Here is a 24,824-nt window from a genome sequence, read left to right as displayed (position 1 = left end):
GCCTGTTTGTGCAGTGTTCCACCCTATTTATATCTTTTTATGTTGTTAAAATAGGGACAGGAGTGGCGTTGTGGTCTAAACCACTGAGCCTTGAGCTTGCCAATCAGAAGGTTGGCGGTTCAAATCCCCACAACGGGGTGAGCTCCCGTTGCTTGGTCCCAGCTCCTGCCAACCTAGCAGTTTGAAAGCATGTCAAAGTGCAAGTCGATAAATAGGTACCACTCCAGTGGGAAGGTTAACGGCATGTCCATGTGCTGCTCTGGTTCACAGCTCCCTCAGCCAGTAAAGCAAGATGAGCGCCGCAACCCCAGAGTCGTCCGTGACTGGACCTAACTTTCAGGGGTCCCTTTACCTTTTTATGTTGTTAAAATATTAATATAGAAACTTATTTATAATTAAATTTTGATTAAAATGGATTAAAGCACTTTGTCCCTGACTATTGGCTGGGGCTGATGAGAGTTGCAGTCTGTCAACATCTGGTGGATGCCATAGTGGCTATCCATGCTCTTTAGCACAACATACTCACTTTAGAAAAGAAACTTAGAAAAGTATTGAGGAAATGAATGAAAATGTGGAGAATGAACAAATCACTCTGCAAGCAAATCAGGATGAAAGCTCAATAAAGTTAGATATAGTCTAACTTCAAGCTTTGTGCAAGCAAATTGGAATGAACGCTCAATGAACAAGTCATTGGGAGGAGCCATGTAAGACAAATGTACTGTTACAGTATGTGATGGCCACTAATTTGGATGGCTTTAATAAAGGATCAGACAAATTCATTGAGGAGAAGGCTGTTGATGGTTACTAGCCAGGATGGCTCTGCTCTGCTACCACAGTTGGAGGTAGCAATGCTTCTGAATACCTGTTGCTGCATACTACAGGAGGGGGGGAGATGCTCTTGTGTTCAAACCCTCATTGCAGGTTTCAAACAGGCATCTTGGGTGGCCACTATGGAAAGAGGATGCTCAACTAGATGGGCCATTGGCCCGATGATGCAGCAGGCTCTTCTTATGTTCCTAAAATGAGAAATGTCCTCGTGTTGCATTAATATAGCACGGGACTGAATCCAGCACCAATGCAGCACAGTGCACTCCAACTAGTGCCAGTGCATGGCAAAGCTGGACAGCTGCCTCTCAAGAGCTGATGGAAGAAGAGGAGGAGGAGGAGGAGGAGGAGGAGGAGGAGGAGGAGGAGGAGGAGGAGGAGGAGTTTGGATTTGATATCCCGCTTCATCACTACCTGAAGGAGTCTCAAAGCAGCTAACATTCTCCTTTCCCTTCCTCCCCCACAACAAACACTCTGTGAGATGAGTGAGGCTGAGAGACTTCAAAGAAGTGTGACTAGCCCAAGGTCACCCAGCAGCTGCATGTGGAGGAGCGGAGACGCGAACCCGGTTCCCCAGATTACGAGTCCACTGCTGGTGTGGTGGTTAAGCCAGGCATCTCCAAACTGCGGCCCTCCAGATGTTTTGGCCTACAACTCCCATGATCCCTAGCTAATAGGACCAGTGGTGAGGGATGATGGGAATTGTAGTCCAAAACATCTGGAGGGCCAAAGTTTGGGGATGCCTGGGTTAAGCTAACTAAAGTGTGCTAAAGAGCTAACTGAAGTGTGTCTCTGACATGTTAAAATCCCTAGCCCATTTCCGATGCAATCCTGACCATGCCTACTCAGAAGTCATATTGATGTCAGTGGAGCTTACTGCTAGGTGACAGGTTAGGATTGTAGCCGCAGTCTTCCAGGACCAGGGAATCCACTCTTTCTTTCTTTATTGAAGCACCACACACACACACACACACAGAGAGAGAGAGAGAGAGAGAGAGAGAGAGAGAGAGAGAGAGAGAGAAGGAATCTGGTGGTGTTCTAGGCAATGGGTATGAGATCATTTTGATACAAGGTGGACCATCAAAGGTGATGGGGTTGGCTGGTGGGGTGTACTAAGAGGAACAGCAAGAATGCTCATGGGAAACAATGGGATACAATTGAAGGTGCACATGAGATAATGGGAATATTTGTTTCAATATATACCTGTTGCTTCTTTTTATGGGCCTTAGAAAAGGGGGACTGACCTTTGGCCAGTCACCATCTTCCAGCCTACCTCACAGGCTGTGAGGCAAAAATGTAAAGGGGGAAAGCATGTACACCACCTTGGAGAAAAGCTGAGCTATAACTACATAAATGAAAATGTGCTAGATAAAAATTAAGCCCCCCACAGAACTGTAATACCCGATGGAATGGGAAGCTAGACGCAGCATAGTGCAGCGGTGAAGAGTGACGGGTTAAGAGCTGGACGACCAGGGTTCAAATCGCCACTCGGCCATGAAGCTCCCTTCGCGACCTTGGGCCAGCCACTGCCTCTCAGCCAAACCTCCCTCGCAGGGTTGGTGTGGGGATTTAATGAGGAGCAGGAGAACCACGTGCGCCACCTCGAGCTCCTTCGAGAAAAAGGTGGCATATCGATGCAATAAGGAAATCTGGTACGGGCTTGTTGCCCGGCAAAGAGGCAAAAAGCGTTCTCTCTCTCCAGCGCCTTCAAAAAGCAGCGCGACCCCTTCACTCTCCTCGGCTGCTTCTGGCCGCCCCTTCTGCCGAGAAGTTGACAGCAGCCTCGGAGTTAAAGGAAACACCCGTCCATGTGCAAAGGGGAGGGGGGCAGAGGAGCGGGGGCGAGGGAGGGGAGGGAAGGGAAGGGAAGGGGGCGGCTGAGCAGCTCGGGCCCGTCCCTCTCCGCCTAGTACCCAGCGGAAACCCCTGCCCATTTACCCGGCTCGACGGGAGAGGCGCCGTCCCCCTCCCCTGCTCGAGGTGCCCAGGCGGAGGGAGAGAGGGTGGAGCAGGAGAACGCGACCCCCCCCCCTAGTCCAGCTGCGTCGCCAGGCTCCCTTTCCCCGCCCCGGCCCCTTTCCTCGTGGGGGCGAAAGGAAAAGCGACGAGCCAGCTGTTGCTGCGAAGATGGCGAGCCGCCGCGTCTTCTGGCTGCTCTTCTGGCACTTGGGCTTCCTTGGCTGTAAGTCGCTTCTCTGTTTTCGCCTCTCCTTTCCCGTAGAGCAGCAGTTCTCCCTTTTTCTCTCCTGGGTGGAGAGGGTGCTCAGCTCGCCTGAAAAACCCCTAGTCCTTCCTCGCCTCCGCGCAGCCAAGTTCGCCGCCGCCTGCGAGAAGCATCTGGTTGTTTTTCCCAAGGAGCGAGGCCAGCAAGTGGCTCCTTCTTTTTTCGCTTACAAAGGTCCACCTCCTCCTGGTAGGGAAGAGCAACCTCGCCTCTCCCGACTTTTCTGGGCTGTCTCCTCTTTTTTTCTCTGACTCTTCCTACTAGGCTGTACTGCCGCGAAGCAGACGACGGGGCTCGCCCTCCCCCGCCCCAGCCGCCGCTCGATTTGATTTGATTAGCGAGGCCGGCTGGAAACGCGCTGGCAGCCCCAGGAGGCAAGCGCACGCGTTGGGGAAGCCGAGGCTTAAAGCGGAGCGGCGCCTGCTGGGGCTCTGTTAACCAGGCAGGGTCGCAGGAGGGCACCGGGGTCAACTGGTGTCAATTCCCAATGCGCGCTTTAATTGAGAACGCTGCAATCTTAGGATGCTCATTTACCCAAAGAATAAGACCCATCGCGTTTAAGGTGCATGGGTGTGTCCCTTCACACTTGCCCTGCTTCTAAGCCTGCATGAGAATTGGTTGGAAGGAGACTGCTGCACACACCGACTGTGGAGTGAGACCCGTGGAATCTGGGTAAAGATAGCTAGCATGAAGAAGGAGTTTGGGGAGATGGGGACCAGTGGCTCTTCGCATGCTTTTGTCCTACAGCTCCCATGAGCCACAGCCAACATCACCAATGGTCAGGACTGTTGGGAGTTGTAGTCCAACACAAGTGCAAGGGCCTCAGTTTCCCCAGCCCTAAAGTGTGTGTGTTGAAAGTGATTAAAAGCTTTGTGTTGCAGTTCTGAAATGTAGAAATCTGGCTTTATTTTTAAGTGGGATTTCTACTTTGTTTAGCAGAGGGGAAATCCTGTACATTTTTCCTTCCCAGTTGGCTCACCTGAGCTCAGTGGAACTAAATTCCAAGGCAACATGCCTAGGATCTGGCTATAAGATTTATTCCCATGGAAGATTGCAGCTGTGACACACAATCCTTAAGACTGGATTCACGCTCCTGATTACTGTGGACTCACAGCATTTTCAGTGCTGGGTTTTAAATCCATATTCACACAAATCGAAGCCCAGATGTGAACAACTGGAGTGGGGGGATGCTGTGAAAAGCACTGTTGGGGGAACTAACTTCACTGTACACTAAGACTGAAGCACACCTGAAGTTCCACTGAGTTCAATGGTTCATATAGGATTCTGCAGCCACGCACCATGAACCTAAACTTCTCACTTGGGACTAAACCCAGAGTTTAATGGAACCTGCTCTCTGATAAATGTGCCTTAGGCAGTTGACTTGGAAGTAAAATACATGGAACAAGCAGGCTGTACATTAGTTGTATGTTGTGTGAAGACAAAAGAGACTTGTGGGCTTGGCAACTATATTATTGCTTGACCTAAAGGCATTGTTGAAAAAAACGGCAAAGGGAAAGGCGCACAAAATGAGATTTTGATGTGTCTGAAATTGAAACTTTTAAGAGACTTAGAATTTTATATCACAATTCACAAGATTATTCAAAATGATTTGTGTGCTAAAGCAGTTTCTTTTGTATTTCAGAAAGATAATCAAGCATTGTTGTGATACTTAATCTTGCAATTTAAAATAAATTCAGCAGTTTCAGATTTTGTGCTTTTCATCTTTTCTAGAAGAAACCTGTTTTTGAAAATTGAAGTTAACCATTTTTTTTGGGGGGGGGGGAGTTGCATGTACTGTAGTTAGTCTTGCCTAGGGTTCAAAAATGTGCCTTTAAAGCACATTCAAAGCACATTATTTCCCTCACAGAATTACGGACACTACAATTTACTCCTCACAGAGCAATTCCCAGCAACCATTAACAAACAACAGTGCCCCAAAGAACTGGTCTTCAACTCATGGGTCAGAGCCTGATCCAAGGTGGGTTGCAACAGGAGCACTACCCTCCTGCAAATGTATGGTAAAAGATTAAGAAATGGGTCCCCAAATGCATGTTTGGGTTAAAAGTTGGTCCTAGGTCTGAAAATATTGAAGGTATGCTTTAAAGGTATAACAACATCTTCTAACATCCACATCAAACTGGTTAAGGAATCAAAATATTCATTCCTTTTTAGGAGGGTTATAAAACATATGGGGGTTGTTTTTATTTTTCTTAAAAAAAGATTGTCAGAGCTCCTGAAACCAAAAGTAGCATGCATGAAAACAATTCAAAAGCATGCCCTCAAAGATTATGTTTTCTCTTGATAAATATAACTTCAATGAAGATAAGAGGGGGGAAGTGGAGAAAAACACCCCACCCAAGAACTGTGTTGAACACAGATAGGTGAAGCCAAACCACACAGCTGTGAAAACAATGTGTATTGAAATATGTCGGCTATCTGACTAGTATGCTTGTTAAACTTTAATTCCTGGCAGATTTGGTACTTTGTACTTGTACACTGTAGTGATGTCAAATTGATGTGATTATTGGAAGATTTGATATGTTTCTGTTTTGATGGCTTCTTGTTCCCCGTCTGCATGTTCCCTGTCCCAAGATCTTTCCATAAATCAGGATAACACCTATTATTGAGAGATATCTTCCCCATAGCATTTTTCACACAAGGTGCAATTTACTTTGATATTGTGTTGGGAACTGATTTAAATCTCAATTAAGCTTAGTACAGAAAATAATTGTTCCAGAGCCACCCAAAGTTTATAAGCTCAAAGTATACTGTTATGAATCTATGGGTGCAAGACACCCTGAATTCTGGATTAAGTTGGTGTTAGAATTTAATTAAGGTTGGAACAGGGACGTTGCAAGACCTGTGTGTGTTTAAGATGTATGTTGGCTGCTATTAATCCTCTGGAATTAGCATATGTGAAGAGTTAATTAACCTAGGCAAAGTACAGAAGTTGTGTATCAGCCACCCTCTTTAATCCAAGGCAATCAACATAAAGCTAGTTTTGTTTGAAGCAATAACCTGGGGAGTAATGATCCATTAGCACAACAAAGCATCAAAGAACTAGGTGTAAAAATGCAGATACTTGGGCCTCTCTCTGTCTTTCTGAAATACTAGGGCTTAGGTTAAGGTAAAGGTACCCCTAACCATTAGGTCCAGTCGCGGATGACTCTGGGGTCGCACGCTCATCTCGCTCTATAGGCCGAGGGAGCTGGCGTTTGTCCACAGACAGCTTCCGGATCATGTGGCCAGCATGACTAAGCCGCTTCTAGCGAACCAGAGCAGCACACGGAAACGCCATTTACCTTCCTGCCAGAGCAGTACCTATTTATCTACTTGCACTTTGATGTGCTTTCGAACAGGAGCTGGGACTGAACAACGGTAGTACACCCCGTCGTGGGGATTTGAACCGCCAACCTTCTGATCGGCAAGCCCTAGGCTCTGTGGTTTAGACCACAGCGCCACTCACTTAGGTTAGCAAGCGCTAACAGGTGGGATATGGCAGGGCTTAGGCAAGGTGCAGGGCAGGGATTCTGCTGCTGCTGCTGCCTTTGGAAGAAGCTGGCGCCACTTGGGATGTGATGCTCGAAACCCCCTTCACAGTAGGCACTGGTTTTATATGTGTGTAAATCATATACCATAAAGACACCATAGTGGAATGCATCCATTGTAAAACTTGAAAGTCTTAGAGCTGTATCCAGCTAAGTTCTACTTAGAGCTGTTCTTGGCACCTGTCTGTCTCGGGAGACAATGGAGTGTGCCTCTGAAGGTGAAGTCAAACCACTGGATAATCACAGAAATTAATGGACTTGGTACTACTATTTTTAAGAATGCTACCAACTTGATGGACACTTTCAAATTCTGCAGAAAAGCCAGGCTAGTAGTTGCCAGGGAGCTGGATGCATTGCGTTGACAAGCTGTTAACTCTCAGCCTCCAGTTTTTCAACTGTAAAAAAGGATAGGATGATGATAATGATAATAATGGTTGTCAAATATTGCACACTTGAAAGTGCTAAATAAATGGTAAGCCAGGATAAGTCTTGCTACATTTGACAGTACTGTAGAGTGCAATTCTCTTGTGCTTTGTTGGGAAGCTTCGTGGGCTCTCTTAAATACTAATCCTGAATCTGAACAAAGAAAAGTTCTCTGCATTTTTTTGTATTGCCCAGTTTTGTTGCAAAGCTGAGGTAATGCAATCTGCTGCAGCTTCCTGAGTCTAAAGCCCTGCAGGAAAAAAAGCCATGAAGGTTGGGGTTCTTCTTTGTAAGATCCTGGGTCAGCGTGCTAATATTCATGAATGGTTTTTCTACTTTAATGCCTTTGTAAGAGCTTGGAGCAGAGAGCTGCATAGCAACGGAGGCTTCCTTAGAGATTCACCTTCAGCGGCAGGCTCTTCCTTTTGTATAAAAGAAGGGAAGTGAAAAAGGCAACAGTTGATGCCACTTAAAAGGAGCACCGTTAACCCAATAAAATACAGAGTAAAATGCCATGCTGCTGTGCGTTTTCCTGTTTGCTTTGCCATTGTTCTGTGTCATCTGTATCCTATCTGCCCTGTGTGCGTTTGCTTTTTGTATAAACAGTTGTTTTTAAAAGAACCTGAAATAAGGACAAGAGGCTTGAGTTGAAAGTTTGGCAACGGTTAGCTTAATACAAAAGGTGCCAGTTGATCTTTATCATACAAACATTGCTTTCTGTTTTAAAGTTATATTTTTTTTAAAAAAGGTAGATTACATGATGTTGTTTTTTGTATTATTAAGTAAAGCTTTTAAGGGTTTAATCTGCTTTTTTCTGGGGGAATGCAGGGGTACGCATACCCCTAAACATTTTGTGAATCTTTGTACTTTTACTCTCCATTTACTGTATTTATTTTTCCCTATATGAACTAAAAAATTGTGGTTTTCTTGAGTCAAAATGAGAGTACCCCTAAACACATTTTTTTTAAAAAGAAAAAAAGCACTGGGTTTAATTCTAGATTCCAACAACAGTTCAGGGGTCTACAGAAGGCAAGCTGTAGTGTAGCTCCACACTGGATCACATGCTTTGCAAGCACATAGTCCAATGCTCAGTTCCCCATAAATCTAGTTCAAGGATAGCTAATGTGGCTTCCTCTATTGTTGGCAGCAGGGCCAATGGTTAGGGTTGATGAGAGTTGTGTTCCAACAATGCTTAGCAGGCCACAGTTTCCCAATCCCTGATGTAGTGAGTGACATTATGGTTGCTTAGTTATTATTATTTTATTATTACATTTTTATACCGCCCTTCATCCAAAGATCACAGGATGGTTTACAATATAAAAACACAAAAAGCACACACAACAAACAAACAAACACAACAACACCCACGGTGTAAAAGGCCATAGATTCTTTAATTAGCCAAAGGCCTGGAAAAAGAGGAATGTTTTTGGTTTGGCTCCTAAAGATATGTAGCAAGGCTTTGAGAGTCAGCTTGTCTGCAGTCTGTTTTGGAATTGATAAATTACAGTACTGGAATTGATAATTACTGACTACCGGTGCACCAACAATATCTGAAGGGCCCCATGTTGGCTGTCCTTGCTCCAGTTAAAGCACCTGTAGAGGAGACGTCTGGTGGGTTGCTGCCTCTGAAAAAGCTGGTCTTGGTTTGATGTTTCCAATGGTCTGATCAGTATAATGTGTACGGAGTCCAGTGTACTGTGTATTGAAGCCAAAGAGCCTGTGTGCTGAGGCCCAGATGGCTACTATAATCTAGTCAAAGGGTTTTATCCAATACAGTGGTACCTCTACTTACGAATATCTCTACTTACGAATAACTCTACTTACGAATGGAGCTCCGTCCACCATCTTGGATGCGGTTTAGATAGGATTTTTTCTACTTACGAATTTTTAGATAGGGTTGCTTCGACTTACGAATTTTTTCTCCCAATGCATTCCTAAGGGATTTGACTTACAATTTTTTTTGACTTACGAATGTGCGTTCAGAATGCATTAAATTAGTAAGTAGAGGTACCACTGTACTGCTGTTTCACTAGCACACCAGCCTTCCCTAATGGGACTTCTCTCTCCTTTTCTTCAGTTCCTCATGCACTTTCAAAATCTGCTCCAGGGAATTGGAGAACACCCCCCTCCCCGGGAGCAGAATTTGTGGGTGTGCAGAGAAGGAAGAGGAAAGGGAAACCCCATTGTACAAGTAGCATTCTATGTGCATGCACACACCCAAAGTACCTGGGAGGTGTAGCGACCTTGGCAGTGTGTAGGATGGCTGTAGTCAAATGAGGAAGTAGCTCTTATATCTGTCTTATATCTGCAGCAGTTGAATAGGTGAGGAAATTATGACTACTCTCTCTTTCCCCAGCACATCATGCACCAACACAAAATTATTTCCTGTACGTAATTATCGTGCACATGATACCTGTGTTGTATAAAGGTGCAACAGGGGGTGCAATCTTAGTGGATCTTGCATTCCTGTAAAAAAAAATATATATAAAAGACTTGATGCATGTTAGAGCCATTTGGACATCATTTGCATTTTTAGGCTTCATAAATTGGCAGTGTTTCCAACAACTCTGTTGCTATGGAAATAAACTCTGTGCAGCTCTTACAATAGCAGTGTAAGTCGATTATTTGTGAGACACTAAGCTTTTTAAAAGATGCCCGACCCCCATTTTCCTATTCATTGCTAAGAAACAGAAGAGGCAGCAAAAATCTCAAGACTGTTCAAAGTTAAGTTTGGGCATTTTTATCCTGTTGATGCTTACCAAAAGAAACTGAGAAATATTTATTCAATTTATAAATCAAAAGCATTGTGGGAAGAAAAAGGATATTTGTGCAGAATCTTCAAAGTTTTCTGGTACTGAATTGTGTCCTTAATTCCTAGACGTATGTAGTACTATTGTGCTCAAGGAACTCAGTGCAAATCCCACTGAAAACAAGTAGTTAATGAGGTTGGATGGAGCTTGAAATTTCAGTTTCTCATTCCGCCCCCAACCCCGGTTCTGTCTTAAATTCAGTTCACCACATTCCTATACTGTATCGGTTTGTGGTGGTGGTTTTTTTAAAAACATTCTCTTGAAAATGTCTTTATTTTAGTGCATATTTCTCTTAATATACACTTCGCATGCAATTTTGCCTAATAGGGTGTCTTTTTCTTTGACATTTTCACTAATGTAATGCATTTTATATACGCTTTCCCCTGATATGCACATTTTTAATACACTTTTTTTGGGGGGGGGGTTGGTGAGCTGCATTGCAAAATTTGTAGGACTGTGAATTACAAAGGATGGCTGTGCTTCAGTTTACTTGCTCTTTGGGGAAGTGAGAATTGGGTAGATCCAGATTAAAATCCAAACCAAACTGAATTTCTTCCCCATCCTAGTGGTTGATAATGTGTGCTGGTAAAGCTCCAAGCCTGCAAAAACAGCGCACATACATCTCAGGTCAGGTCCAGGATGCTTTTTAAATACATATATTAAAAAATGCTTTACCTTACATGTGATTTTGTGTGTGTGTGTATTGCATTCAGAAAGGTGGTTCATGTGAGGTCTGCCCTACTGGATTCGCAAAAAAATAATTTTTAAAAAATTGTTTTAGCTTTGAAAAGTTCTAGTCAAAATTCCCCCACCCCACCTTTTGTCTGAGCTTTCTTGTTATTTAATTCTCATTGATGTGTATAAGGAGTCTTTCGGTTAGATTTTTATAAATGTCTCTGTTCAGAATTCTGGAACACATCCATAGTTCCTAAAAATGTTTCCAAAGTAACTGAAGACCAAGGTGAAAGTTTGCATGCATCTGTTTTTTCCTCCTGAAAATGGCAAACAGGAAACTATTTCAATGGGGGGTGGGGAACAGTACTTACTAGCAACCAGCAATAACAGTACAGTAGTAGAAAAAAATGCTGACTTTGAAATACTGTATATGTATATTTACTTCCCTCTAATTATACTGCCTATATTATTTAATAGCAGCGGTAGTAAGACTAACTGAAAAATTGCATAGTGGAAACACACATTTTATTTAATGCACAAACACATACACACATTTTCTAGATTATTTATTGGGTTAAATCAAAGTAGAAAAATAGTACGGAAGGGGGAGCCAGAAAAATGCTTCAGAACTTTAGATGAAAACATGCAGTCATCTTTAGAAGCAGTAAGCTTTAGAATGATGAATTGTTGGTACAGTATTCAAAAAGCCTTATGCATGGAGCCCAGATTGGTTTCAGTGGGACTGAAGTGTAACAAACTTGGCCTGGATCCAACAGAGCTGTTAGCACACTCAGATGCAGAGTGTCATTAGAGGGAATGCTTACTTATATTAATATTCCATGTGGAATCACCACATTTGGTATGGTCTGACCTGTGAATGGGAGCGAATCGTAATATTTATGGAAGGGATCTGAAATGCAGTCCCCGAAATTGAAAGGTTCTCAAGACTTTCACCAACCCTATTGGATAATCCTCAGTCTTCCCTGAAAAGACCAGAGAATATCATTTCCAGTTGCACAACTTGGCTGCGCAGCTTAGAATCATTGTTGAGCTGTAGTCATAACATGAAAATTATAACCTTCCCCTCCCTCTGCCTTCTTTGGCTGGTTGAAGTATTGATGTTGAGAATTGTGGGAAAGGATGCTGTAGTGCAACAGGAAAAAAAAAACCCTGCTTATCCCTGGTGTTGCTCAGCTGAAACAATTTACGTTTCAAAGGGCCATTTACGTTTCATCTGATGGTTAAATACTATAATCCAGAACTGTACCTAGAGTTAAAATACAGTGGTCATTTGGCACTGATGCAGGTGTGTGGAAAGAAGAATCGCACTTGTAGATTAAAAGAAGAAAAGGACTCTGAAATACATTTGCACATGCATGGTTAAAAAAACTTGACTAGTTAGTTTGATCTCCTTTGCAGGCAACATGATTTAAGCAATCAGCCCAACTGTATGACTGCAGAGGACATTTATTTGATTTTTTAAAAAACCAATACAAAAACAGTGAATGGACATTGCAATGTACAGTAAAGGATTTATTTTTCCTTTCAGATTATAAAGCATATGGAATCGTCGTAGAGACAGACACGAAAGATGTTACAGCAAACGAATTTGAGGGTACAGTATGTGTATGACTGTGTACGTCTTCTATCAATGGATAAGTGAAGGTCATGAGATGAATTCTAAAGGCTATTTGATAAAAGTGCAGTGGAGTGATACAATGGATACAGCAGCAACAAAATGAAGTTGTTGGATTGTATATATATATATATATATATATATATATATATATATATATATATAGTAATCCCATTTGCCCCCCTCAACTGAGTGCCCCCAAATCTATTCTATTCCCAAGCTTCCGGAGCAGATTTTCTGTGCATGGGCGGGTTCAGAGAGAGAAGAGCAAGAAGAACTTTGGGTGCATAAGCAGAAGTCCTTGCATAAACAGGGTGACTTTGTTACATACAAACCTGTGGGTGCTTCCACACCAGGTGTGTTTGGTGTGAAATGGATGTTTCAAGTTCTTTGCAATGTCTATACAATATCATTGGCATCGAAATGCCACCCTGTACTTCTCCCTATTTAATAGAGTTGCTTTCCCTGGGGCAAATCAATAAAAAATTTTTTTTAAAAAAAAACAACAACATACGGTTGAGATTTCAAAACAACCCATTTTTGCAGCCTATCTGATCCAGCAGAACTTAACAGTTTTTAAAGTTCCATTGATTTAAATGGGTGAAATTGCAATATATGTGTAACCCCATCATAGCTGCCAAGTTTTCCCTTTTCTCATGAGGAAGCCTATTCAGCATAAGGGAATTTCCCTTAAAAAAAGGGATAACTTGGCAGCTATGAACCCCATCAGTGGAAAACATTAGGATTTGATAGTGCTTGACATGGGCCACATTGCAACCACTTTGAGTAAGTTTCAACAGACAAGTCATACCATTGTTCTTTGGGAGCGTCCCACAAATTACAAGAAAAAATTCTAGGATTAGAATATTAAGAATCCAACCAATTTCTGGGGCATTGGGAAGGCTCTAGCTTTTTCTATGCCCCACCACACTGCGCGCTATTGAATTTATTTTGCTGGAATGTTCAGATTCAGTTTGGCTTTTTTGGGGGGGGGGAGTGTGTTGCTTTTTGCCCTTCTAGGCAACATGTACCGTGGACTCATGGTGACTGCCTGCTTCCAATGCTCTGGAGCCCAGAGAAAAGGGACTCTCAGAACTCTGTAATGGATGCATATTACCACCCCTGCCTTAGGGGAGGAACCTTTTAGAAACACCCTCTTATGTTCTGAATTTCAAGTGATCTAATTTTCTAATCATATATCTTTTTTAAAAAATCTATCACTATACACCTCTTCTTGATTTTAACCCACTCTGCCTAACATCACTTAAAAATTGTTATACAATACTGGTAAATGGATTATTTGCGTTTCTGTGTGAGAAAGTGAGGCACGAATGCATTTTACAGGGCCAAATTGGGGGGAAATTCATTAATTAATGGGCATTAATTTTAAGGACCTATGCTTAGGACCTACAGTTTCTGAAACTTTTGAAATGCAAACAAAAGAACTGGCTCAAGCTGTGAACCTAAGGGGTAGGAAATACGACGGCTTGGCTCCAAGTCTTCTGTACACATACTATTAATATTCTCATATTCTCTACCAGTGCACAGCCACCGTGAGTGTTCTTTAGGGTCACAATTCATGCCGCGTAAAGGTAAAACCATACAGACTTGGAGGTTGCCCTTCGTGAATGGAATGTGCCATTGGGAACACTTCCAGAATCATCTCAACATGCGCAGCAGGGATGGGGGAACTTTTTCAACTTGGGGGCCACATTTCCTGATGGGCAGCCTTCCAGGGGCCAGATGCCAGTGATGGGCAGGGCCAGAGGCAAAAGTGAACCGAGTGACGAATGTGAATTCTGTACTTGTATAGTAGGCTAGCTTCTCCACACACTCACAGACCCTTCTCTGTCCTCCATTTGTACGAGCAAGAGGCATAACCAGAATTAAAGAACCAGAATTAAAGAACCAAGGGAGGTGTGAAGCAGGGCTGACAAGGGGTGTGGCCTGGGGTGTGAGGGTGTGAGAGTTGAGGAGAATCCCATGGGCCAGATACAGAGGTGTGGAGGGTCATATTTGGCTGCAGGTCTGAGGCCCCCCACCTATCACAGACAGGCTCCATTGCAGATGTGCATGGATTCATTGACAGAGAGGTAGCTCAATATGAAAAGCTAGGCAATGACTCTAAAAGCATGTGCGTGACATGTGACATGAAGACAAAAGCCACAAGGTGCCTTTAATATAATGAGAAGAAGATATAAAGGGAACATGTACTTGCAATGCATGGAACTCTGTACACAACCCTGTAGAGCAGGGGTAGGCACCCTAAGGCCCGGGGGCCGGATGTGGCCCAATTGCCTTCTCAATCTGGCCTGCGGACGGTCCAGGAATCAGCGTGTTTTTACATGAGTAGAATGTGTGCTTTTATTTAAAATGCATCTCTGGGTTATTTGTGGGGCATAGGAATTTGTTCATATTTTTCCCCAAAATATAGTCTGGCCCACCACATGGTGTGAGGGATGGTGGACCGGCCCACGGCTGAAAAAGGTTGCTGACCTCTGCTGTAGAGCTTTGGGTTATTGTCAGAATCATGTGCTTTGAGTCTGTTTTAACAATTAATCTGTGAACAAATGTTTTTTCGCTCTCTCTTTCTGTATTTTTCTTTTCATTTCCCACCCATGTGTGTATATCTCTCTGCATGTTTTGTTTTGTTTGAGTATCTTTATTGGCTGTTCTGCTGTGGGCTGCCAAGAAAGGTCACTTGGCATCATTTAGGCTGTTATCCCCTTCCACAGCATTTCCCCTTGCCAGAACAAAATGGGAACTAGTACAGTGTTCCAACTTCGTTCAACTGTAACAAATATAGACAACCTGATGTGAAATAAAGAACATGGGTCCTCTATGTAATTGTGTTAGTCCTATCATTTTCTCAGTTAGTGGCTTTGCATTTGCTGTGATTGATTTGAAAGATATTAAATCCACACTTAACGTTTGCCCCATGTTTTCTTCTGTTTGTCCCATGATTTCTGGACATAGGTCTGGTGAGTTTTTCTTTCATTCTGCTGCTTTCCCTGGGAAAACCCACTGTTTACTGCTGAATCAGAACAAACATCAATCCACAGATAACCCTATTGATGTTTGTTCCAATTCAGCATTAAACTGCAGGTTTTCCTGGGGAAAGTGGTGGAGCAAAAGAAAAACCTCCCAGACTTATTCCTAGAAATCATATTACAAAGAGAAGTGAAGATGAATCATTAGGCATTGTACTTCCTCTAGACAGTTTCTTTCTTTGTCTTTCCTGGATCTATTTGTTACTGGTTTTTCAGAAATATTTCTATCTGTCCTTATCCACATTCCATTTTATTGCCAATTCTCTCATCCACACCCTTCTCAGATTTGCATTTTTGTTTTTCTTCTTGAGTGACCACCCATGTCAGTTATTCATTTGTGTTTGTGTGTGTATGTGTGTGTGTGTGTGTGTGTGTGTTTATCCCCCTGTCATCTACACTTTTGTGCTTTTATCTTTCTCCCCTTACAAATATAAAAGTTTAGGAACCCTCCCCCCCCCTGGAGAAATGCCAGGGAGAATCCATCTTTGAAAAGGTTTGTCTTCAAAATTAGGCTGCATGAACAAGAGCAAAATAGCTTCCCCACCGTGCAGATTTGAGGAAAGATTGAAATCCCATATCCCTCTCCTCGCTTTTTAATCCTATAATATTAGAAATGTGAGAATCAGCCAAAGAAAATACTTGTAAAAATAGAACACAGTGGTCTCATAACTTTCTTTTTCAAAAGCATAATAAAACATTAAGAAAAGACTACTTGATGCGGACATTTCAGGAAAGACACCACCTATTCCGCTCAATCAGAACTTCAGAAACAAAAGCATTTCCACTGTTTTGCTGTGGAAGTCTGCCATATGAATGTTGTTTATGATTTCCTGGAGCAGGATAAGATCCCATCATTAGAACTTCTTTTAACATGGTTTTGAAATGCAACAAATGTTCTTTTGGGTGGAGTAATACATGCACATTGCATGAGTAACATGGGGTTACATCTAATTGATGGGGAAAGTTTCCAAAATGGCCACAACAGTGCATGTGTGAATAAAGTGTCCTGCTACAATTTGCAGGCATTAATAATATAACATAATAGCTAGCCAATTTCACCACTAACCTTGTACAGGTACCGGTAGCTGCTTTTATGCTCGGAATGTGTAATTGCAAAGTCAGTAAGTATGTCATTCTTATTCTTTGAACATTTGCAACATGGAAAGTTGTAGGTGTGAATGAAGAAATGAGACTGCACATGGAGTTAGACTTTAGTTATGGGGAGCCAAGCCAGGCCACTGCTGGTACCTGCTGCCACTGTACACACACATCATGTGTGCATAAACAGGGAGGAAAAACTATTGGGTACAAGATCATCTCCCACAATTACCTTTGCAGGTTGAGATATTGTGGGGTTTTTCCACACTAATATAGCACAGCCAGGAAGCCAAGAACCTTGGCTTCACATCATAGTTTGTTTGGAGTCAAGCAAACTACAATTCTTGGTTCTGACATAATCCTAAACCAGGGATTGTGGCTTGTTACTCCTGCTTGTGCTAGGAGAGGGAGCAAAGTGGGAGCTGTCTGCATGTTCACAGTACACATTAACCATGGTTTACCATCATGTGTGAATACAGCTAACCAGGGCTGACCCAAGACATTTTGGTTCCTGAGGTGAAGCACAAAATAGCACCCCTTCCCTGCCTGGGAAGAAGGGGGGGAGCGAAGCTGTACATTAGGAACAAGGGGTGAATTAAGATCTACATGTGATCCTTTTCTTGATCCTTGTGATCTGCTGCTGCTGTCGATTCTGCTGCCTGAGGTGATTGCCTCGCCTTGCCTCATGGTGGATGGGCCAGCCCTGCTGCCAATGAATTCCTTCAAATTCCTTGCTTCTTGAGTATCAATCAGCCTTTAGAGATGAATAACCATCATGGTCTTAGTGAGAAAGATGAAGACCGTAAAATGCTTGATGATTCACAACTTGTTTGGTGCTCTTGATGTTTAGCTTTTCTGATGTTTACCAATTGCTTGACTTCTTTGGATTTATTTTTATATTACTGTACTGTAAATTTAGGGGCGCCTCTCACCCCACATGTTGTGTTTATATATGGATTTCTTTCTGTAAAATTCCCATGCCACCTGCAGAATCTGAAAGGCTTGTGGCCAGATATCTTAAGGGTTATGTGCCAAAATCTTGAATGGGTGGACACTTTGCGCATGATGAAAAGCTTGTGCATTCTGTACCCCAGTGTACACAAACACAAAATGTATATGGACTGTTAATCTGTAGAGTCATTCTACTAAAGTTAGTTCTGAAAGTGTGCCAGTTGTTTGTAGTGTATGCCAATTCAGAGCAGAAACAATGACATATTTTTCCCTCTGCAGAGGCATTTCTAAGCTGTAAACACAATGAAGGGAAGGAAACTACAAGAGTAGAATGGAAAAAAATCACCAAAACTGGTGTTATATTCGTCTACTTTAAAGGTTCCTTTGTTGGTAAGAAAATGCTTACATTTATATTTGTGTGTGTGTTTACTGTGTAGCTGAGGGCTTGTGTCCTCCATGTGAAATGTTCCCATGTTCAGGATTGCATGGAGAAACCACAGGATGTACATGGATTTATTTTTTACGGTCCTATCCAATTTTACTCCCAAGAAGGTCAGGATGACGTACATGGTTCTTTCCTTCCATTTTATCTTCACTCAACCCTGTGAGTTAAGCTAAGCTAGTAGTTACCAGCTGGCCCAAGGACACCCAGAAAGCTTCAAAGCTGAGTGGGCATTTGAACCCGAGTCTCATGGATTGACCTTGTAGCGCTAGCAGCCGTTTCCATGATTGTGACATTGCAATCAACTGTAGAAATAGCTGCTGCCTACTTTGCTGAACAAGAGGGTAGCCGGTTTTGTTCACATGTTCCTTTTAGTCATAGACACATTTCTGAAGACTTACAAGATAAATAAAATAAAATAGACAGATTTATTTGAGTGACATTCCGTATATGTGTGTGTGAATAACCAGTTAACAGAACATACATATTGGATTCTGCTGTTGTAGAGTTCTTGTGTGTCACTGAAAATCTCCCATCCTTTGTTCCAAGAGTTGCTCAAACACTTGAAAGGCAAAGTCGCACATATGTGGCTTTCCCCCATTTTCCATTCATGTTCCTGACTGTCCTGGCTAACCCTTCTTCAAGCAGCTAACATCCACCCTCAAGCATCTCATTCCATCTGTAGCTTGGCTTACTCTGTCTTGTAGTGCTGCCGGCTGTTGTAACGGTTTTGAGGGAGAAAGGAGAAAAGCATGCCTTTAAGTCACAAATTAGGTCTTGCACAAAATGGCTCCTCTGCTTTCAGTGGTGCCATTTTGAGTACGCTCTAAGCATCTACATGGGGGAGATAATGGGGTGGGAAATCAGGGGACGAGGAATTAAAGGGGGGATACCACCAGCAGTCACAGCCCTGTGGCAGCAACCACAAAACATGTCTAGACAGCCACCAGCTGCTATTTCGCTCTGACAATTTCCCCCCAGAAATGGAGTAACATGATTAGGATATACAGCAGGGGTTGCCAACTCAGTGCCTGGGGGCCATGGCACCCACAAAGGCCTTCATTTGGATTAATATTGGCATTGATAATAAACAGGGTACTTGTGCCTTTAACAGCTGTATGATAGTGGCTGGTAGTTCTCATTTGAAAACATTCTGCTGCAACATATGAAAGCTTACAATATATCAAAATTGCATGTGAAATATGTGTTTGAGACACCAAATCCCTTAATAAACTGGCTCATATGAAGTGGTGTTGGAAGGGTCTTCGGGAGAAAATAAATATCGTGGGGAATGGCAGGTAGAGAGCCAAACCGGCATTGTATTCTGGAAAACTAGTCTCCCCCCCCCTAATTGTTTTATACATTTATAAAGCAAACTTGAGGAAGTTCCTTTCTAGCCATCACTCTCTGTCTTGATTGTTTTGCAGGTGATTTTAAAAATCGAGGAGAAATAGTGCAATCAAGCATCCGCATTAAAAATGTGACTAGAAAGGATTCTGGGAAATACCGTTGTGAAATTAGTGCATCCACAGAACATGGACAACAAATAGGGGAAGTTATAGTCTCTCTCTTAGTGTTGGGTAAGAATCTAAACAAATCTATTTTGAGGCAACTCTATTCAGTAGTACAGCTACATTTCTTCTTACGTTTTGTTTGCCACCCAATTACAGAAGGGGTACAATAAAGTATCCAGTTTGTCTGTGTGTGTCTGTGTGTGTATGTGTGTGGTCTTTAAAAGAAACCCTCTTTAAAAATAATGTTTCATTTTATATTATTATTTTACTGTTATCTGAAATGTGCACATCCATTGGGCCTGGGATAATTTTTGTTAAATTAATGGTATGAACCGGACTTTAAAGCCAACCATTTTGTAAAGAGAAAAGTAGCCAGGAGCTAATTTTAGACATTCTGAAATAGATTATTTAAAATGTATGAATGGGGTTGAATCCAGAGTGGACTCACTGAAAATACATGACTAGGTTCATTGATTTCAGTGGGTCTACTCTGAGTAGTATTATTTAGATGTTAGTTTGCTACAACTGATTATATTTTATTTCTAGTTGTGGAAGAGAAAGTCTGCACATAATGCACCTCCGATCAGTATTTCGTTTACAACTAAAGATTATATTACATTTGCTGATTCACTGTTGAAAAATCTTGACCACTGGCTTACATCAAACTTCTGTCGGACAGTGCCAGAGGCGAGGAACAGTATGCCTACAATGTGATGCATAAACCACTCAGTCCAGTTGCTTTTATTAGAACAACTTGTGAGCAAATAGGCAGGTTTAGCCATTCAGATATTTTACTTTGAAACAGATCATGTCATTTCCTAGTCCCACCAGCTCCTCCTGCTTGTGAAGTGCCCAGCTCAGCTATGACGGGGACAGTAGTGGAGCTACGCTGTAAAGAAAACAATGGTGTTCCTGCGTCAAAGTACAGGTGGTATAGGAATGGCGTTCTTCTGCCGGAAAGCCCAGCATTGCAGAGCATTAAAAAAGAGAGGCTTCCTTATATCATGAATGCTACAACTGGAACTCTGGTTAGTGAACCCCTGCTCAATACCACTTATCATTGGACTTTACTTAGCCCAAGAAAAGGCTAACATTCTACTGTGGTTGTACTGAGGAAAGTCAACATAGTGTGTGGTTTTGGGTTTTGGGGTTTTTTGTCTCACAGTTGCACAGAGATATAGTAAAAAGGACCTTTGTATATCTTTTGATACATAGCTCAGCACCAGTATGATGTGTTGCTGATTCACCCATAGGATGATAAAATGATAAAATAGATTGATGAGTATGAGAAAATGTTAGGAAAATGGGATATATTTTACAATGCAGAGCTATGTACTTATCTCACCAAATGTCTACTGCAGTAACTGAATTGCCTCATCCACACTTCCGTTTGGCGATTTCTAATCGTGGGTCCAAGTTTTTTCTTTTGTACCACCGCTTTCCTCAGGAAAACTCGCTGTTTACTACTGAATTGGAACAAATGTCAACCTGCAGAAAACCCAACTGATGTTTGTTCCATGAGCACCTCTTATTTCTGCTTCACTCCAATTTTCAGAACTGTTTCATTTCTCCCCCCCCCCAAAAAAAGGTTGAAAGCAGTTTGGCCAAAAATATTGGTGTGCTGGCACTGCTTTGGCCACCTTCTCCCATCCCTTAGATCAGCTGTCACTGCCAGACTTGACAATCATTTTGCATTCTGTGTCATCTTGGTTTTCAAACAGCTTAGCTCTCAAACGTTTTGGCTCCTGAACATCACAAACCTGGAAGTGACTGTTCCGGTTTGCAAACTATTTTTGGAAGCCAAACATCTGATGGGGCTTCCGTGGCTTCCGATTGGCTGCAGGAGCTTCCTGCAGCCAATCAGATGCCACACTTGGGTTTTGGAACGTTTTGGAAGTTGAACGGACTTCCGGAACGGTTTCCGTTCGACTTCCAAGGTAGTGTATGAATGTATTTGAAATCCACTTCATTGATGATGTTGGTAATAATAATAATAATAATAATAATAATAATAATAATAATGCTGCAAAGGCATAATGTACTAGAAATGTTGTCTCCTTTCTGACTATCGGTCGAATAAAGTATATTGTATTGTATTGAAATGTTGTCTCAGTTTTGATTGCTCATTCCTTTTTATTTTTAAAGCTGGAATATTCTACTTCTTTCTCTCTCTTTTTTTACCAGCTATTTAATTCTGTTTCAAAGAATGACACTGGAGAGTACTACTGTGAAGCTGACAATAATGTTGGACAGCCTCAGAAATGTTCTGTGAAGCGAATGCAAGTTGGTAAATGTCAAATTCCAATGTGACCAACCAACCTTGAGATGAGAATGTCTTAATTACAAGACAGAGTTAGGAAACTAAAGTGTTAGTTCACCTTCCAGCTTCAAACTCGGTTATGTGGCACATCTTAAAAGGCTCAATTTGGATGATTAATAAAAAGAGAAAATATTTTAAGCAAAAAATACATTTTACAGGACACTGCCACAATTTAAAATAAGTTTTCTTGAAAAAAATATATACTGGGGGTGGGGAACCCAAGAGGGCGGCCTGCACCTAAACCGTTCCCTTAAATAGGCTAGGAGTGAGCTGGTCACAGCCCCTAAACACCTGCCTCAGATTGGCTTAGCGGGCGCTGTCCACCCTTACCTGGCAGCCTTATGCGGCTGGAAGTGGGCATCGCTAGGTGATCTTCACCTCCAGCTGCGCCACAAGATGGCGGCCTCCCCGGATCCAAGTGGTCAGTATAGCACCATTTTTAGAAAGAAGGATCCAGGGTAGTGAGGATTGCAACTTGAAATGCCTTTAGATGCACCTTTGCAGATGAAAACGCAGGGAGCATATAATATTTTCACCAACTTCAGTTACTGGACCAGCTGTGTAGAGCAATTATCTGGCCATAGTTATTGTAGTTTAACAAACAGTCGCTCTTCCCAGGGCTATAAAGGTAAGGGTAAAGGGCCCCCTGATCATCAGGTCCAGTCGTGTCCGACTCTGGGGTTGCGGCGCTCATCTCACTCTATAGGCCGAGGGAGCCGGCGTTTGTCCGCAGACAGCTTCCGGGTCATGTGGCCAGCATGACAAAGCTGCTTCTGGCGAACCAGAGCAGCGCACGGAAACGCCGTTTACCTTCCCGCCAGAGCGGTCCCTATTTATCTACTTGCACTTTGACATGCTTTCGAACTGCTAGGTGGGCAGGAGCTGGGACCGAGCAACGGGAGCTCACCGCGTAGCAGGGATTTGAACCGCCGACCTTCTGATCAGCAAGCCCTAGACTCTGTGGTTTAACCCACAGCGCCACCTGGGTCCCTTCCCAGGGCTATACCATGCCCTATTTGAGATTTATCATGAATATTGCCTTCTATACTCAACCTCCAATTTGAAATTATATTTGTTTTTCTTTCCATTCTAGATGACCTTAATGTAGGTGGCATCATAGCTGCGGTGGTCATTGTGGCTTTGATAATAGCTTCCTGTGGTCTCGGGGTATATTATGCACAAAAGAAGGGCTACTTTTCAAGTAAGTGACACTTCTTCCTTCCCTGATTGATCAGTAAGTTCCTGTGCTTAAATATTTGTGAACTGTGTGCGGTTGCGGGCCGGCAGAAGCAAAGGTGTCTTTGGAGCAGACCCAGCACACATCCCAGATGGAAGGGGGCGATAGGAAAATAAAAGGAAAGACAATTTTAGTCTTGGAAATAACAGCAGAACCAGCTGCCAGAAAGCAGTACTTCTGGTCTGCGTTGAAAGCTAATGTTTTTTCCATGTGGATAGATAATGAACAGTTCCTGTAAATAAAAGATGCTGCCCTTGTAATAACAGAGAGTTGGAGTCAGTGTTGCATGTTCTGTTTTCAACCCGGTTTTTTATTAGAAGGTGGGTAGAGAGCTTATAACAGGGGTCAGCAAACTTTTTCAGCAGGGGGCCGGTCCACTGTCCCTCAGACCTTGTGGAGGGCCAGACTACATTTTGGAAAAAAAATTGAAGGAATTCCAATGTCCCACAAATAACCCAGAGATGCATTTTAAATAAAAGGACACATTCTACTCATGTAAAAACACCAGGCAGGCCCCACAAATAATCCAGATGCATTTTAAATAAAAGGACAAATTCTACTCATGTAAAAACATGCTGATTCCTGGACCATCCGCGGGCCGGATTGAGAAGGCGATTGGGCCGCATCTGGCCCCCGGGCCTTAGTTTGGAGACCCCTGGCTTATAATATACAATCTTCTGAGTCTTTATTGGAAGGCTCTATATTTTTTAATCTTTAAGCTGGTGGCAAAATGTCTAAATATTGTGATTCCCCTCAGAAAATCTAGAATTGCTTTCACACACACACACACACACACACACACACACACACACACACAATCATAGAATCATAGAGTTGGAAGAGACCACAAGGGCCATCCAATCCAACCCCCTGCCAAGCAGGAAACGCCATCAAAGCATTCCTGACAGATGGCTGTCAAGGCTCTGCTTAAAGACTTCCAAAGAAGGAGGACACACACACACACACACACACAAACACACCGCTTTTAACAACCTTGGGTATTTTAAATTTGTAACTGTTCAATTTGTGGTGAGATTCAGCTAAGTTTTATCCAGGGTAGGCCTATTGAAACTGATGCTCCTAACTTAGTCATGTTGATTGATTTCAGCGACTATACTCTTGAGAAAAACTTAGCTGTCTACCTAGAGCCAGCCCACACATGAGGCAGGGTGAAGCAGCTGCCTCAGGTGCCAGAAGCACAAAAGGCAGTGCCCCACCTGCCCCACCACTTCTGGTACTTGGTGTTGCCGCTTGTCCACCCTGCCCCTGGGGTGGAGAAGATGAGTGTCAAGGCATTGTGGAATGCTTTCCCTCCTGCCAAGTGTTGGCAAGGGTGGCGTTCCACCACCAATGGAAATCGGAGGGGGAGCACAGTGGCAGGGGGGACAAGGGGGGCACAGGCTGCCCCTGTGACTCATCCAATAACAAACAGTCATGGATCGGAGTACACTAAATCTTCATCTACAATAGACCACAAAATTTTACCTCGATGGATTTTTCACATGGTGTTAGATTTAGGTACCATTTAAAGCCAAGATACCTGCAGCCAGTGCAGGCATCACTGCAACAGGCTGGGACACCTATTCTCATGGTATTCCCTCATGCCAGTTGGCCTATAACCATATGGAAGATCCATATGGGAAATGAGAACAATGCAGCAAAGAGATTTCTACCTAGCAGTATTCAATAATGGAATAGGAAATTGTTGTTTTCACAATGGTTGCTGTTCTCTGTATCTGATGTTACTGGCGTAGTGTGGGACTGAAGCCTGGGACTGCCAGCTGCTGCTGAAGTTGTATATGAGGTGGGCTTAATGCAGGCATCCCCAAACTTCGGCCCTCCAGATGTTTTGGGACTACAACTCCCATCATCCCTGACCACTGGTCCTGTTAGCTAGGGATCATGGGAGTTGTAGGCCAAAACATCTGGAGGGCCGCAGTTTGGGGGTTGCCTGGCTTAATGCAACTGAGTCAGGTTTAGTATGTTTCCACAGCCATTGTAAAAAGCCACCAGCACACAGCATAGACAGCACAGCTTCTTGTGGGTTCATTTGCAATATGCAACGAAATAT

General features: G+C 42.9%; 1 protein-coding gene across 4 annotated transcripts in view; it reads left to right on the top strand.

The window, feature by feature from the left end:
- Positions 1–2,536: 2,536 nt before the first annotated feature.
- The window catches only part of JAM2 (junctional adhesion molecule 2), a 28,212-nt gene continuing 5,924 nt past the window's right edge, over positions 2,537–24,824 (top strand). For all 4 annotated transcript variants that reach the window (XR_015949580.1, XR_015949579.1, XM_035114861.3 and 1 more), the window contains exons 1-7: positions 2,537–3,007; positions 12,055–12,120; positions 17,520–17,630; positions 19,110–19,262; positions 20,019–20,224; positions 21,381–21,483; positions 22,610–22,717. Coding sequence is in view for 2 of the 4 variants with exons in the window: in XM_035114861.3 (XP_034970752.1) it covers positions 2,953–3,007; positions 12,055–12,120; positions 17,520–17,630; positions 19,110–19,262; positions 20,019–20,224; positions 21,381–21,483; positions 22,610–22,717 (802 nt within the window). In the remaining 2 variants the exon portion in view is untranslated. The remainder of the gene's footprint in view (positions 3,008–12,054; positions 12,121–17,519; positions 17,631–19,109; positions 19,263–20,018; positions 20,225–21,380; positions 21,484–22,609; positions 22,718–24,824) is intronic.

The sequence above is a fragment of the Zootoca vivipara genome, chromosome 4, assembly GCF_965207765.1.
Source record: "Zootoca vivipara chromosome 4, rZooViv2.hap1.1, whole genome shotgun sequence".
In the NCBI taxonomy this organism is placed as follows: Eukaryota; Metazoa; Chordata; class Lepidosauria; order Squamata; family Lacertidae; genus Zootoca; species Zootoca vivipara.
Note: the sequence above shows the minus strand (reverse complement) of the source record. Positions and strands in the feature narration are given on the sequence as shown.